At 44.5% G+C, this 16,278-nt stretch overlaps 1 protein-coding gene across 1 annotated transcript in view; it reads left to right on the top strand.

Moving 5' to 3' along the window:
* LOC310942139 (AT-rich interactive domain-containing protein 1B-like) overlaps nucleotides 1-16,278 on the top strand; it is a gene marked incomplete at both ends in the record, with an annotated part of 189,328 nt that overhangs the window by 152,176 nt on the left and 20,874 nt on the right. The window contains 3 exons of the mRNA XM_083907446.1: nucleotides 6,015-6,351; nucleotides 7,757-7,921; nucleotides 15,684-15,820. Of these exons, the coding sequence (XP_083763572.1) occupies nucleotides 6,015-6,351; nucleotides 7,757-7,921; nucleotides 15,684-15,820 (639 nt within the window). The remainder of the gene's footprint in view (nucleotides 1-6,014; nucleotides 6,352-7,756; nucleotides 7,922-15,683; nucleotides 15,821-16,278) is intronic.

Here is a 16,278-nt window from a genome sequence, read left to right on the forward strand (position 1 = left end):
ACCTTGTGATTGAATTGGTATTTTTGCCAAGCGTGACACTGCCGTTCAAAAGTTTGGGGTCACCTATAGCATTTTTTTTGTGTTTTCCATTAAATCTCACACTTTTATTCATCAAAATGAATAGAAAGTATAGTCAAGACATTGACAAGATTAGAAATAATGATTTTTTTATTCCAAATAATAAATAGCACAAGGGTTTTCTAATCATCCAATAGCCTTCTAACGCCATTAGCAAACACAATGTACCATTAGAACACTGGAAATGGGCCTCTATGTACATGCTTTTACCACATTAACAATGTATAGAGTGTATTTCTGATTCATTTAATGTTATATTCATTGAAGAGAGCTTTTCCTTAAAAAATCAGGACATTTCTAAGCGACCCCAAACTTGTACATTCCTCCATACGCTCTTTGATAGTTCTCATAATACGAGCTGAACTCGCAATGAACTTCTATCCCACAATCAGGGATATAATAAACATTATTCCCAAAATGTTGTGTTTTCAGTCCAGGAAACCGTTGGTCAGACGTACAGGACAGGACAGACAGCTGCTGGTCATTGTTCTTAATGACAGCTCCATCTACTCCGCCCTCTTCCTCTCGTCCTATCACACTCACAAATTAGCAAACACAGAAAATTTCACTCCAAGTTCCCCAACTGTGTTTTCTTTGGCCTTGTCGTGTGTGTGTGTGTGTGTGTGTGAAGCTGTCTGGTGTTGTGTAACATGAAAGACTGCAGCAGTGTTCTTTTTGCTCTTATCGAGGCCTGTAGCGTTGCTGCGTGCCAGATTGACCACATAAGCTCCAGCCAGCACACAGATACAGTAACACATGAGGCTCTGAAGGAGGATGTGGTGCTTTTTTTTTACAAAAACAATCAGGAAATATTTTTTGAAGTTATTTCCCAAGACCTTGGATTAGATAAATCTAAGCTTCCTAGACTGTAACCAAAAGACTGAGCTTACGCTCAACCACTGCCAAAGGTTTTCTCTTTTGATGTCGTCTCGCAGTCTGAATGAAAAGCTCTGACAGTGATTCCCCCCCCCCCCCTTAAAAGAAAAAAATTAAGCTGTTTAATGTTTCAGGCTGTGCCTCGAACGCCATGTTTATCCCGAGTCAAACTAATCTCACACAGTGTTGTTGAAATCAGGGGTTACAGAGATGAGTCAAGCAGCTGTTTCAAGACGTTGCACTCGGACCTGGTTTGGAGCCAGTGGTGTCGAAGACACTGGACGCAAGACAGACAGAGGAGGAGGAGGAGGAGGATATCAAGCCATTACAGGAAAGAGATTTGGAGTCTGTCTCGACCGTGCTCTTTCTCTTCCCCCGTTGCATAGTCTCCCAGAGGGGTTAAGCACTCCACTGGTAATGGCCATGCTTCAGACAGCACTTTTTAGGTCTTGGTGCCTTGCCGCAGCCAACGTCTAATTCAGCCAGTAAGCCAAGCCAAGAGAGGGAGTGGAGTTTTTTTTTTTTTTAAGAGGAAATTGACAGTGTTTGGAGCTCGGCAGCCCCAAGGCGCAGCCCGGCTCTGCTTAGGCTCAGACACCCTGTAGTGGAAGGTGCTGAGATGGCTGAGAGAGGATGTGAGGGCCTTAGGCAAGCAAAGACACAGCAAAAAAAAAACTAATACACACATCACATATATCGCAGTCTTATCTTGGGTCTTTAAAACAGAATAAAGCAAATTAAAAACTTCAAGTGCTCAAAACAGCTGCATGAGCAAAGTTTAAACTTGGGAAAATAGAGGAAATAGCGTCTCATAGCATCCATTCTTACTCTACCATTCAAAGGTTTGGGGTCGCCTATATAATTTTTTTGTATTTTCCATTAAAAGTCACACTTTTATTCATCACTTCACTTAAGAGTTGCAAAATGAATAGAAAATATAGTCAAGACATTGACAAGATTAGAAATAACCAGCAGTTTAAGGGTTTTCTAATCATCCAATAGCCTTGTAACGCGATTAGCAAACACAATGTACCATTAGAACACTGGAAATGGGCCTCTATACACCTATGTACATATTCCATTAAAAACCAGACGTTTGCAGCTAGAATAGTCATTTACCACATTAACAATGTATAGAGTGTATTTCTGATTAAGTTAATGTTATATTCCTTGAAAAAAAGTGCTTTTCCTTCAAAAAAATAAGGACATTTCTAAGTGAGCCCAAACTTTTGAATACAGTAGTGTATATAGAAAAGAATGAGTGCCAGGATGTTTTATCCTTGGTCACACAACAGCCTCACCATTCCCCCCCTCAATCCCTTCCACATCCACAAAAGAGTAAAATCGAAAAAATGCTGTTGTCCACTTCTTTTCTCCGTGTTCAGCGACACACAGACATGGACAGTCTCTCCGCGCCGCCGTCCTTGGCAGCTCATGCATGCAACCATGTAATCTGCGTTCCACTCCTTATTGATGGAGTTCACACATCCAGAGGGCACGTTCCTGCACCTTCCCTTATACCTTCACTCCACCGTAGCTGGCAAAAAAAAAAAAAAAAAAGACTGCCTCGGCTGTTAGCATCGGCCGCTCCGTTCTGCTGAGGAAGCAGTCGACGGGTAATCTGCTCGGTCACGCTCGAGCTGTCCCGCGGGGAATGCAGGGATTAAACCTGGGCGCAAGGATATGGCGTTTGCTGAATGCGTGACCATGCCGGGAATGTCCATGTAATTGTGAACGAAGACACCATGAGCTCTCCTTCTCCTCCCCTCCACCGCGCTATAAATACGACCATGACTCCCCAAAGGCACCGAGTGCTGTAGAAAGCAGACGGGAAACTGTGAGTGACCCACAAGGACGCAGAGATGGGACAAACAAGGAACGACAGATCCAACGTGTCCTGTTTCCCTTGTGTCTCTTCCTTGATTGGTTACCAGAGTAAGATGAAAATGAGTAGCAGGAAAAGTAGGTGCAGTACATGACACACTTTTGTGCACTGTGTATATGCACATAAATATATAGGCCTATATATGTTAGCCTCAAACTGTCAGTCTGGAATTATTTTTTTTCTTATTTTAGTGCTTTTGCACATTTTTCCAGAATAACCTTCAATATCTGGCACTTATTTACAATTTAAAATGAAGGAAAACAAAAAGGTTTTATGTTGTACACGAACACCAGATTTGGTTACATTTTAAATTTGAACATATTTAACTTATAGCTTAAGGGAAAAAGTCAGTGAACCCTTTAACACCTAAGCCTCAAAGTGCCCGTCCATTTTATTGCTTATTTTACCTGTTAAAGGGCAGAATTAAGTGCTGTTACCCATTTTTCCAGAATAACGCTCAATATCTGGCAGTTATTTCCAATTTACTGCATGTTAAAATAGTGTTTTAACAGTTTCAAATGAAGGAAAAGCACTGCAGGTGTACACGAACGACAGATTTAGCGTGTTCAATTTGAATTTTGAACAGTATAGAACCTATTTACAATTTAAAAAAATTTAGTTTTTGTCTCAAAAATAGGCCAAAAAATGAAAGTTTTTTTGACAAAGACACTGGTTCGCCGGCTTCCTGCAACAGCACGAGTGAAATTACCGTAATGACCACAAGTTGACTTTAATGTGCAAAAATCTCAGCTTTCAAAAACCACTGGAATGCAAAGTGTTGTTTGCGATACGCTCGGTGTTAAAAGGTTAGAGTATGTTGCTGTTTTCTTATTTAAAGACCTATAGTTGGTATTTTTTACTCTGAGTTCAAAAGGTTCACCTGAATGGCACCTTCAGAGCCCCAGAGAACATGAGTGACACCTATAATTTCCGCGTTGATCTCCCAGTCATTTTAAAATAGCGGGTTACTGTGCTATTTTGTCCTTGAAAGAGTCTTCTGGCACCGCGTCAGACCTTCAGGAAGTGAATCATTCTTGTCAGGACAGAGCAAGACTCCTCTCGTCGGGAAGCTTAGCTTCAAACCCCAGTCCCACACAGCCACTCTGTCTTTTCCTTTTGTCAGCCGAGGCAAACATAGCTCACAACGAGAACATTCACGAGTGCTGTTACAGCCTGACTGACAAGTTCTTTCAGTGCTGCGTGTTGACATAAAAACACAATCCCTTTCTTTTGAATTTGGCCACATCACGCCCCCCCAGTTACAACGGTCACATGGAAACTTCCAGACATCCACTCTCAATGTTTTGGGTCTTTTTGCTCATCCACTAAAGATGGAGGGGGGGGGGAGTGTTCAAATTGGACTGTGTGATATAAACAACTCCCAGGGAGGCGAGCTGGAGCCCTCGTCTGTCACCAGAGCCAAAAATCACAAAGTCTCTCCAGTCCGCCCAGGCTGCAGAGAATGTATGGCAGGCAGCCATGACATGGGCTTCAATAGCTGTCCAATGAGGGCTGAGAGAGGTCACCGACTGGGGCGAGTGGAAAGATTCTGAGAGTGGAGCCATTTTCCAGGATTTTCCACAGCTTTGTAGGCTGTCACTTATGAGTGGAAGGTACACGGAAATGTGCCTTTTTCTCTGCTTGCGAGGCCTCAGATGTATTATTTATGCATTTACACAGACGAGCAGATGGACACACACACACACACGGCAATATGGATCCTCCTGTGTTCGTTAGCAGACACCGTTTCTTCCTGAACGCTTCCCTATTTTAGCCCCAAAACCCTTGACAGGTGTCAGCCTTACTCAGCTCATCGACTCACCAAAGCCTCCCCAGAAATAATCCGCTTCTTCTTCCTTTTCCCATCTCCCACTGTAGATTTCATCACAATTTCTGGACAAATTCGACTGGAGCTGCCGACTTTTATGGGAAAGAGTTTTATTTTGATTCAATATAAATCCTATCTCGGGGGTTTGAGGGCCACGAGGTTTGTTCCCCCTCCCTTTCAATCTGTCCGTCTTCCTCTCTTTTTCCGCCCCCACCCCTCTGCTGCTGCTTCTTCATCCTCCTCCTGCTCTCTCCCTCTGTCAGACTCGTGGGCTTATGTCATGTGGAAAGAGATTTCACCGAAGCAGCTCGAGGACACTGAGAGCCATTTCCATCTTCGGAGACCCCCCCCCCCCTCCCTCCACCCCCAGAGTGGAATATTGTCATTCAAGTTTCCTTCATTTGAGCGCGTGGAAAAGCCTTCAGGTTTTAGAGGGAGTTGATCCCCTTTTCCAGACATACTCTCCGAGGATTAAGCAGTGAGGCCCAACTAAAGCACTCTTAATCAAATCAAAATAAATAGCCTCCTTCACAATGGAGAATGCCACATTTTCCATTTTTTATTTTGCTGGGGATTTGTCCCGGGGAGGGAACACCACAGTGGGAAAGGCCAAGCGCCTGCAGAGGCGGCACAATGCGATATGTACATACATGTGTTTGTCAGTGTGCCCAAACGCACTGTACGCACATGTTTTTGATAGCATTGTGATGCAGTTTTTCAGCTCTTATTACACTCGGTGTTGTAATGGAGCTGGGCTTTTAAAGCCAAAATGAAGGGGGTTTAACTGTGCCTTAGGAAAGCTTCTGGCATCGGTGCTGGGTGGCACTCCAGGGCACCAAGAAAGCATTTACTGCAGATTAGAGCTCCTCTCAAGTGTTTCACAGAGTCGGTCTTAAGCGCGGCGAGTGTTCCCAGGGCCATCCGTGCAACCTGCAACCGTATAAAATGTCACCATGTCACCGCGTATAGTTTCCCCCCGCATCCGCTGCAGTCTGCGAAGGCGGTGAATCACAATTTTAGTCGTGCACTTTGCATTCCTCGTCCGTCACGGCGTTATATTCCTGATGGATGAAGTAGTCGTACGTGTCAGTGTTGTAGGTACAAGGTTATCAAGTGACGGGCCGCTTGATAAACACTTCATTTCTCTCAAATGAAATGATTCATAGCGCCAATCTACTGCTACAGTATTTCACCGCGGCAGCCATTTTGTGTCATTCTTGAATGCAATCTGTCAAATTCAGATGGGAACGTAAAAGTGGCAACAGTCCATGTCTTGTGTAATATATACATTTGAGATGATTTAAGGCATTTGTTTGCTCATTTATACATCTTTTTTTTTCTTTCTAGGGAACTACCCTCGTCCCTCTAACTACAATAGTACGACCAGTGCCAGCTACAGTGGCCCGGGCATGACCAACAGCCTTGGAATGAACGCAAGCAGCCCGATGCACGGCCAAGGTCCCGGCCAGCCCGTACCTGTGGGACGTAGCCCAGGCCCGGGCAGTCAAAACAGGGTGTATCCGCCCATGGCTCCCAGCTCTCCCAGCATGCCTCAGCCAGCTGGGCCGGGCATGGGCCCGCCTTCTTTGGGTAGTTCTAACCGCAAGGTTCAGGACGCAGCAGCAGCAGCAGCAGCAGCAGCAGCAGCTGGAATGCCCGGATCTGCCAACTCGACACACAACAGGTAAGAGCACAGCATTGTGTTGGAAGTCCTGCATGTTTAAAGGGGACTTATTATGCAAAATCAACTTTTTAATCATTTTAATACTTATATTTGGCACTCTGGAGGCCCTATGAGTAGGCAAAGTGTGAAAAAAAAAAAATGTGGTGGTTCGTCCAAGTACAGTTCCAAACGCTAACTGCTGTTAGCTTCCGGAGCCTCAGTGACGCTGACGTAGTTTCCTGTGTCTCATTTGCATTTAAAGAGACAGGCACTCAAAAGCGAGCGTTCTGAACGGGGCTGTTTTTGCACGGTGATTGAACTGCTGTGGTGTTCTTTCGGCCACCAGGGAACTAGGTTAACTTGTAGAAATGGGGTCTACTAATCCTCGTATGTCTCCTTTAAAGATTAACCCTAATAAGTGCATCATTATGTGAAGGGGTGAGCCTATCATCACTTTTCAAGCATTGGTGCTCAAAGGGATCTCTACAAAGAAGTTTAAAAACATATCAGGGTGACATTCCAGCAGAAATGGCCCAGTTTCTTTTGTGACACTGATCATATTTTACTCTACCTTGAAACAGTGGTGCGCTAAATTTAGAGGACAGCGAGCGTCTCTTCCTTAGATCGCTCACTATCAAGTGAGGGACTTTTCACTGCGGGTCGTCTGTGGGGAAGTGTGCTGAAAAGCACCGCAGAGAGACTTTTTTTTTTGGGGATGTGCAGGCAGGAGTAGTGTGTTCTCAGGGGTTTCTACACTTCTCTGAGCCATTTTCAGATCTATCCCTATTTTCACACATCTCATAAAACACCTGACGTTTTGATGGCTAGCGCTATATACACCAAGTGCCATTTGTCGCAGAAAGAGAGAGAGAGATATTGGCCTGTGAGAAGACGACTGTATGGCTTGAGTACTGCGTTGCCAGAACATAAAAAAGAGAAGAAGACAAAACAAACCATGTGTTTAACTGTGAAAACACACGAGACAGAGGTGACACCGAGCACCTTAACACAAATACAAAGCACTTTGAAACTATAAAAGGTGTATGAGTTAAGAGATTATTTTTCCATCAGGGTTGGAGCTTTGACTATATGAGTCTTTGTAGCATTGGTGATTGAGGCTGTTGTGGGATTGCGTGGGCAGTAAACTCTCGCTGAACCCTACTGGGGGAACTTATGAAAACATGGCCATCTTCAGAGAGGAGGGGTAGATTTCTGTGCTTCCTCCAATCAGTGCGGGATTTTTTTCATCATGGGAGCAGTTTCTCCAACGTTCTGCAGGCCGAGGACGACAGATCGACACGTTGAAGTCGCAGTTCTGACGATGCACGAGTCAGAGCCAGTGATGATATGTCATGATTGTGTGTGTCTGTGTGTGTGTGTGTGTGTGTGTGTGTGTGTGGTTGTGTCTGTCGATGACAATCTGAAGGCGGCCCCCATATGTCAGGTCCCCAGCCCAGACGCAGCCAACACAACCTACCTCCACCCACTGGCCTGCACCTCCTCACCCTGCCTCCATCTGTCCACATCCTTCTCCTCCACCCAGACCTCAGCACTCATCCATCCTGCCACCCTCACATTCACACCTCCATAGGTAGGTCTGCCTCCCTCCCAGCATGTGCATGTGTCTGAGGGTGCAGCTGAATCAGATTTCTATTTGTGGGTCCAGACCATAAAGTGGATGTAAAAAAAAAGGTGCTTACTATATAAGTAGCATACTAGCCCTTTATTAGTAATCTTTAAGCATGTATTAACACCTTATTCTACATAACCTTATTCGACCTCTATTATGACACATTTTTCCTACATAAGGTGTTTATGTGCTCATTATTTACTAATAAAGGGCTAGTATGCGACTTATATGCATGTTAGTAAGCACCTCGTTAATGGTGTTCCCTCATCTAAAGTGTTATCAACAAATACATTGGAAAATGAGCTTCGATTTCTCACTTGATTTACGCCAATCAACATTTGTTAATGTCTGCCTGGACTTTTTTGCTTATTTTAAACAAAAAAGTGCTTTTTGCCCATTTTTCCACAATAACTTTCAATATCTGGCAGTTATTTACAATTTCCGCCACCATCACCAGATTGTCCGTGTTGAATTTGAAGTATAAAAAATTATGTTTTATACTGTTCAAACTCCAAAAAATGTATTTTAAATAGTATTTAAAATAACATTGTGGTTGATTCTCTGTCTCAATGTCCAAAAACAGGGAGACTGAACAAGTGTCATTTCACTGATCAACTGTTTTTTTTTTTTACATTTCTGACACTTTATGGGCGTTAGTTGCAGCTCCAGTCAAAGTCTCCTCTTGTGTGATATGATGTACAGCCTGGTTTGCAGGTGACGTCTGCCAGTTTCCTCCTGCAAAAACCTTTTGCTTCTTGGTCTGGACAAAACTCACATAATTCACCTAAATAAGCACAAAATCTGATTATTTTTATTTCTGGTTTGACTCTGAACAAGAGCTAAGGGAACGTGTGTGTGTGTGTGTGTGTGTGTGACTAAACTGAACAGTGATCATGGTATTTACCACATCATCACTGTCATCACTGTAATTGCCATCATCACCTTCATCATCATCACCTTCATCATCATTATCATCTTCAGCATGTGTTAGTCACTGAATGGCAACAACAGGCTCTATGTGAGTGTGTGTGTGTGTGTGTGTGTGTGGGGGGGGGGGGGGGGGGCGACAGTGTACGTGATTAATTATTGTGCATCGGGGGGGCACGGCACTGTTCACACACACACACACACACAGCAACACAAATAGTGGCCAAGCCATTAAGAGATAGCTGGGCTGTCAATAAGAAGTGGCATGACATGATCCCCACTGCTGGGACCAATCAGACAGCCTGTCACTCTCTTCTCTTCTCACATCCTCCGAGACGCCACAGCGATGTTACTCGCTGCTGAAGGAGCACGCTCCGTCTCTCCATGTGTTTCTATATTTGTCCAAAACATCTCTGTCTTCACAGTGATCCATTTTGATTCACTATCTGTGGGTTCTTTGTCTTTGACTGTTTTATCTCCACTTTGGGATTAAGCAGCCATCAATGTGGGGGTTTTTTTCTTCTTCTTCTTCTTCTTCTTCCCCTCCTGCACTGGAATGATCACATTTCATAAAGAGCGAGTATTTGTTGAGGGTTTTCTGGAGGAGATCTGTCTTTTCTTTGTCTCTCGCTCTCATCAGTCTTGGTAGTTGTTGCAGTTGCATGCTAACGTCCAAACTGTCACCGTGTTTATTCATAACAAAGCGTGCACTGATGGGAAAACCGTGCAGACGGTGGATTCCGAGCACTGACGAATCACTCTCAAACCTTATATTTCTGCAGAATATTATCAGCGTCTTTACTGATAACGACATGCACATGAACGTTTCTTTTCTACTGATTTAAAGCTGAAAAAGCGCCTAAATGTTTTGCCACACTTTTGCTTGTCTCACCCTCACTATTATTCGTGTCTGCTGTCGCTCATTTTTACCTCTTTCATCCTTCCCCATCTGCTCCTCTCCTCTCTCCACCCACCTGTTTCCCTCTTTTTCTAAACCGACTCTCCCGACTGTATCTTCCTCTCCGTGTCTGTTATCCTTACCCAGACTTGTTTTTTATCTCCCTCCGTCTTTCTTCCTCCCAATTTGCCTTTTGTTCTCCGCCGTCTCCAGCACAGCCTTGTTATGTTTTTCTTCCTCAGATCCCACTTTAGAACATCTGAGGGAGATCAGGGGAAAATTGGCCTCCGAAAAAACCTGCAGTTAAAGGCTCCAGTGCAGCGTTTGCTCTCTAGATCTCAGCTGTGAAACATTCAGACCCAGTTCCTCTCCGTCTGCAAAACAAGTTGTTAGTCGTAGTTCATGTCTCGTTTTTTGCTCTTTGATGCATCAACCCGGCGCGAACTGCCACAGACACCCACTCGTGACCTTCTGAATCAGCGGCCAGTAGTTTGGCTGCTCCTCGTTCCTTCTTTAACACTCTTCTCCCACCAATAATCCCACTAAATTTTCACCTCTCACCCCCCCCAATCACACACCTCCCCACACACACACTTGTAGACACACTTCAGCTTCATTACCCTGAGTGAAAAGAATGCCAAATGAACTTAGGAGGGCCACTTCTGGTATCCCATGGCTACAGGCAAGGGTTGTGATTAAATCTTCATAAAGTACCCGCCCAGTCACCCCCCCAGAGATTTTTTTTTACCCCCCATCAGCTGACTTTTGAATCAGAAACTAATGTCCCACTTTTGTTATTTAATCAGCGTGTTTGGTGGCTGAGGGGGAAACGGTGTTGACCCGGAGAGTTTTGGAAACACAGAAAGGAAACTATTTGAGCCTTTAACCCTGAGAACACACAGCTTTTTTCCATTACTATGTTTGAGCATATACAGTATATACAGAGGTTATAAGAATATGTGCTATATAGAGTGTCTTATATCCTTTTTTTTCAGCACAAACTGAGCAAAAAGTACTCAAAATGTTTAAAATTGGATTGAATTTATGAAATTTGCAAATGCGACACAGTTCAAATTTTGTGACCTGCACAATTATAGCTATTTGGTATAATGGTATATATTCACCATTAACTAGGTGCTTACTAACATATATAAGTTGCATACTAGCCCTTTATTAGTAATCATTAAGCACGTATTAAAGGCGCCATATGTAAGAAAGTGGCCAAAAACGCTTACTACGCTCAAATTCAAAATACCGAGGTCTTTTAGGTTTTGGTTTTCTGACGTAACTGGCAACCCGTGGTTGCTCGGCAGCTGAGACTCTAATCACTGCAATGATTGGTAGATGGCGGTAGGTGGCGCCACATGTCAAAACATAAACATGATTTGCAGTCTGCAAAAGATTTTTTTTAATGCAAATATTTTGTCTGTACTGTTGTTGTTGGTGAGTTCAGTTTGTTATATGAACATTATTACTGAGTCTCTGTGACATATTAGGAGGGTTTTATGGCCAGTTGATTTACATTTATTACATAATGCACCTTTAACACCTTATTCTACCTCTATTACAACATGAATTAAGATTTTTCCTACATAAGGTGTTAATATGTGCTTAATATTTACAAATACAGGGCTAGTATGCTAATTATATTCATGTTAGTAAGCACATAGATAATGGTGAATATGTGTTCCCTAATGTAAAGTGTTACCGCTACGTTATAGCACGACTAAAAATGCGATATAAAATGAATCATAACTTTGACTCAACAACACATAAGAAGACGAAAAAAAGTATAATTTTTTTAAAGCCTGAATATGTGACCTCTAAAACACACGTCCAGCATGTCCATATAAGGAGTTGTGTGTTATTCCCATGGCAAATTACCATGGGTGCACCGAGCACTAAGGGTCAAAACAGAAGAGTTACAAAAAAAAAAAGTCCAGTTTTTCTGCTGATCGTCGTTACTGCAAAATAACCATGAAAAAACAATAATATAAATGTCACTTTGTTTATGTGCTGGAGCCCTCATTCCACAAATAGATGCTGGTCACTCTCTGGTCCGGTCTAATCACGTTCATGTCAACTTGTTGAGTCGTCTGGGACTCTGCGTTGAAAGCTGCCAGTTTGATGAATGGCAGCGTCAGAAGTCTGCTGCGTTGTGTTCAAATAAGCGCAGTCGATGTCGAGCTTGTCAGTGCGGAGGAGGTACAAGTTTGTTTGGAAGGGAAGGTGTGGTAGAAAATATTTTAACGGATTTGGGAGGGGGGGGGGTTGATGTCGGGGATTTTTTTTGGAAAAGAGAAGAGAACAGAAAGTATTAAAAGGTGTAAGCTTTTCTTGGCAACAGCTTCTGAGGACAGAATTGGCTTTTCAAATGACTTTCCAGTGCTGCCGGCGACACTCTACAAAAAAAAGTTCCTGGAGCTATAGGAACGGGCGCTGTCGAAAAAATAAGCACTTAGTGGAAGAAGAGCAAAGCTCAGGGAAAGGAAGAGAAAAAAAAAGAAGCTGTAAATCAAAGGGAAATTGAAGAGAGAAAAATGTTGGAAGAGGAAAGAAGAGAGGAGAGGAGAGTGCTCCCAGGCAAATCCTTGCCAAATAATTCATTTCTGACCTCCTTAGTAAGTAAATTTGCTAAATAAATAAGAGCAGCGCTTGAATGTCAAGAACGGAGGATGCTGCCTGTGGCGCTTTGTCGCTCGCAGTCTTGGCAGTGCTGCAGAGCGCTCTGCTTTCATTAGATGTGCAAAATAAATGGCTTCTCCTCCATCCATCCTGAGCTGTTTGATGTTTGAGGAGGCGGGGCGGATGAAGAGAGGAGAAGAGTAGCTTTTCTCTGGATTTAATATGTTAAAAGCTGTCCTTGTATTTATTAATATATTTTCTTCTTCTTCTTCTTCCGTGGAGGACTCTCCTGGTCCTCCCCTCTGTGTGTGGATGTGTTTGTGTGCGGTGAGTTGAGTCAGGAGTTTGCAGGAGCTGTGAGCCCGAGCTGCCCTGAGAACAGATTGGGTCCATATATAATTCATGGCCTCCAGCCGATCCACTCCATCCTTCTATCCAGCAGCCGCTCTTTTTTTCTCTCTCACTTTCTTCTCCACACTGTTGTACACACACACACACACACACACACACACACAGAGCAGAGGGATCGATTGGGAGGGCCCGCTCAGCCATCACACACTCCTGCAGTCCCAGCACTTCTGCTGTCTCGTCCAGTTAGCAGTGCTGGGGAGACGTCAGCGCGGGGCCTGTCACCGCAAACGAAGGACAAAGGACGCTGCCACTACTGGAGAGAGAGAGAGAGAGAGAGGCACTGTCAGCTGGTTGGCTGGCACCTCGTAACCATGGCATCCCCTTGGCAACGGCACACACCCCGCACATGAACACAAGGACACGCTGAAACACACACACACACGCGTGGATACACATGCTCGGGCCCACGGTGAGAAAGTGGCCTTCTCGAATGCCCTTCACACATGCGGACTGAATAACAAGAGAAGTGAGATGGCTGTGTGTGTGTGTGGGGGGGGGGGGGGGTGTGTGTGTGTACAACAGTGCATTTAATTGCTGCGTTTCAAAGGTGTGAGACGATGGCCTCTCTGCCCTAATGGCGCCTGGACAGGCCCCCGAAACAAAAAGATTGAACACCCGCGCTTGTATTGTCGTATGTACGAACTCTAATGTGCTGTCAAAGCTCCCAACTTTCCCAGAAGTGAAAGTTTCCCTGCACTCTTTTTCTCTCTCTTTCTCCTCAGGCCACTCCTCGACAACACACTCCAAGTGCACTGGCCTGATTGTGTTTGGATAGATAGTTCTGTGTGTGTGTGTGTGTGTGTGTGTGTGTTTGTTCCCTTTTTAGAACGTTTTCTGGCTCAAACCCTGGTCCTAATGAGGCAGAACCTGATTTCTGAGGAACTGGTTCAGTTTAGGGCTAAGATTTTGTTGTTTTGTGGTTAGTTTGGTAATAGATGAGGCTTTGTTTAGTGCCGTGTCCTAAGAAGGATAGCTGCACAAACCTGTGTTTGTGTGTGTGTGTGTGTTTGTGTGTGTGTTCACTCAGCTCAGTCTCATGGAACAGCGATTACCTCTAGCTCTGGGGCCCTGAGCTACAAAAAAAACACACACACACAACCACCACCAGGGACCCACACACTACTCCGGCTTCTCCAGGTCTTAATTTCCCTTCCATTCTGCCTCTTTCCTCCTCTCCATCCCCTCCTCTTTCTCTTGTTTTCTCTCTTTCGCCTCACTCTCTCTCCCTCTCTGCGGCAACAGGATGCTTTTTCTCTTCCCCATCACAAAGGTGCCTGAGAGCAAGATGAATGCGCTGTGCCATGTTTTTTCTTTTCTCCCCCCCCCCCCACACTCCCTCCCCGATAGCAACACATGCATATATTAAATGTGATTAAACGCTGTGCAGTGCTTCCATCAAGTGCTTTCTAATGGGCTTTTTTATGACATGAATTAGTCATAATGGGAGAGTGCCACAGTCAAGAACCTCCAACCACTGTTGTTGTTGTTGTTATTGTTGTTGTTTCACTATTTCACTATTCACGTGAGAGCTCCTGCTTATATTCCTTAAGGTGGATGAGCGTTGTTGTTGTTGTTGTTTTTTACAGTACGGATAAACGAGTTTCACGGGCGTTCGGCGTCGCTAAACTAATTTTCAGGATACGACTTCCAGTCGTCAAAAAGGCAAATTTATTTCAGTGTCTTGACTCACGCAGAGCTTTTTAGGGAACATGTAGGCAGCAGCAGAAGAAGAAGAAGAAGTCTATACTTCTTCTTCTTCTTCCCCCTTCGTTAAAATGAAATGGTGCCAGATCAGCGTGGATTTGGTGGTGAGCTTGTTTCTCTGCCACGGAGCTCCCCTTGCACCTCAGCCCCCATAGAGGGATTACATATGTATCATCAGCCGTGCTCTATGACTAATTACATCTGTGAGATGAGATTATGGCGAGCTTTACCAAGCCGATCCCTCCTCTTAGGCTATGTGTATCGGTTCCAGCGCGAGGCATTACGCCTCTATGTGTCTGTGTGTGAACGAGAGAGAGAGAGAGAGAGAGGTGCCAGTGACGAGGGAATTGACTGACATGAATATGGATAACGTTCTTTTTCCTCGAGATGCCTCTCTTCTTCTTCTCTTTCTTTCCATCCTTACTTCTACTTGACTTCATCTTTGCTTCCCGATCTCGTCTTCTACCTCGCTTTTGATCGTTTTACGGCGCCCACTCTCTGTCCAGCTCCGGGTCTTCTCTCTCTCTCTCTCTCCTCCAGCCTCTTTTTAAACGGTCGTCCAGGAGATAATCTCGAGTCACCAGCAGATACCAAATTGTTCCCGACATGGTGTTCCCTTTCAGCCTCCGTGTCACTGGCTCTGACCCTGGCCTGGCATGCAGTGATATACGCTCGCCTTAATCGCACACACACACACACACTAACACACTCACTCTAGTGTGTGCGTGGATGGGCTTGCATTCAGCAGGTTGCAGATAAGCCCCTCTGATGTCACTTGCAACGCCATGTGATGAGCTGCCTGGGAGATAGAGAGGGAGGGGGGGGGAGCTGAGGGAGGGAGATTGAGCAGGATTGATTTCCGCTGTCACCTTGGCAACAAATAACATGATCCTCTCCAAAAGCACACCTTAATTAGTAAAATTATGACTTGTGGGAGAGAGGGAGGAGAGGGGAGATTTGTGGAAGAGAAGAGCAGAGACCCTTTTTTTTCCTCCTTCTTTTTGGAAGAGCCGTGTGTTTGATAGAAGGATTTGTTGTATTTTATTGTGACTGTCGGATGCACAAGCTGCTTTTACGTGTGCGATTTTTGTAGCCTCTGTTCTGCTGCGTCAAACATCCACACATCCACTGACTTCTTTGTCTCTCGTTCCGTCGCAGGCAGAGCAGCTATCAAGGCCCCAACGTCGGCCAAGCAAGCAACATGGCCCCCACCGTCCCCTACAACCAGCCAGCAGCCAACAACGCCTCAGCTTTGGGGAACTCGCAAGTTCCAGCCTACAGCGCACAGCCTTCAGGTATTCAGCTCAGCACCAAGCAAGCCGAGGAAGTTCTTTTTTTCACGAACCCTGTGTAGTGTAAGGACGCAAAATGTCAAAATAAAAGCGCCCACAACTGAAAACACACATCTGACGGTGGAGATAAGTTCAGCACCAACGCTTCTTACGCCTCATCTTCACCAGTTTTATAAAGAAAATAAGCTATGACCCTCGTCTCTACTTACAAATCTTCTGTTATGATGATTATAATGACTTTTTATAATGGTTTAAAGCACACGTTTATGTTGTATGTATAGCAGAACATCGGAATAGTTCCCAAGGAAAGAGGAGCAGAATGGGTCAAAGTCATTCAAAATCCAAGAAATGGAAACAGTTCACTCTGATACCAGTAACTTTTCTTCAGATTAACGTGGTGCAGCCCTCTTTCCTTCAGCCCTTCACCCTGTTGTATTGTTGCTAAATGCACCTCTGAGTAC

The sequence above is a fragment of the Microchirus variegatus genome (genome assembly GCF_963457635.1).
Source record: "Microchirus variegatus genome assembly, chromosome: 21".
Taxonomy (NCBI): Eukaryota; Metazoa; Chordata; class Actinopteri; order Pleuronectiformes; family Soleidae; genus Microchirus; species Microchirus variegatus.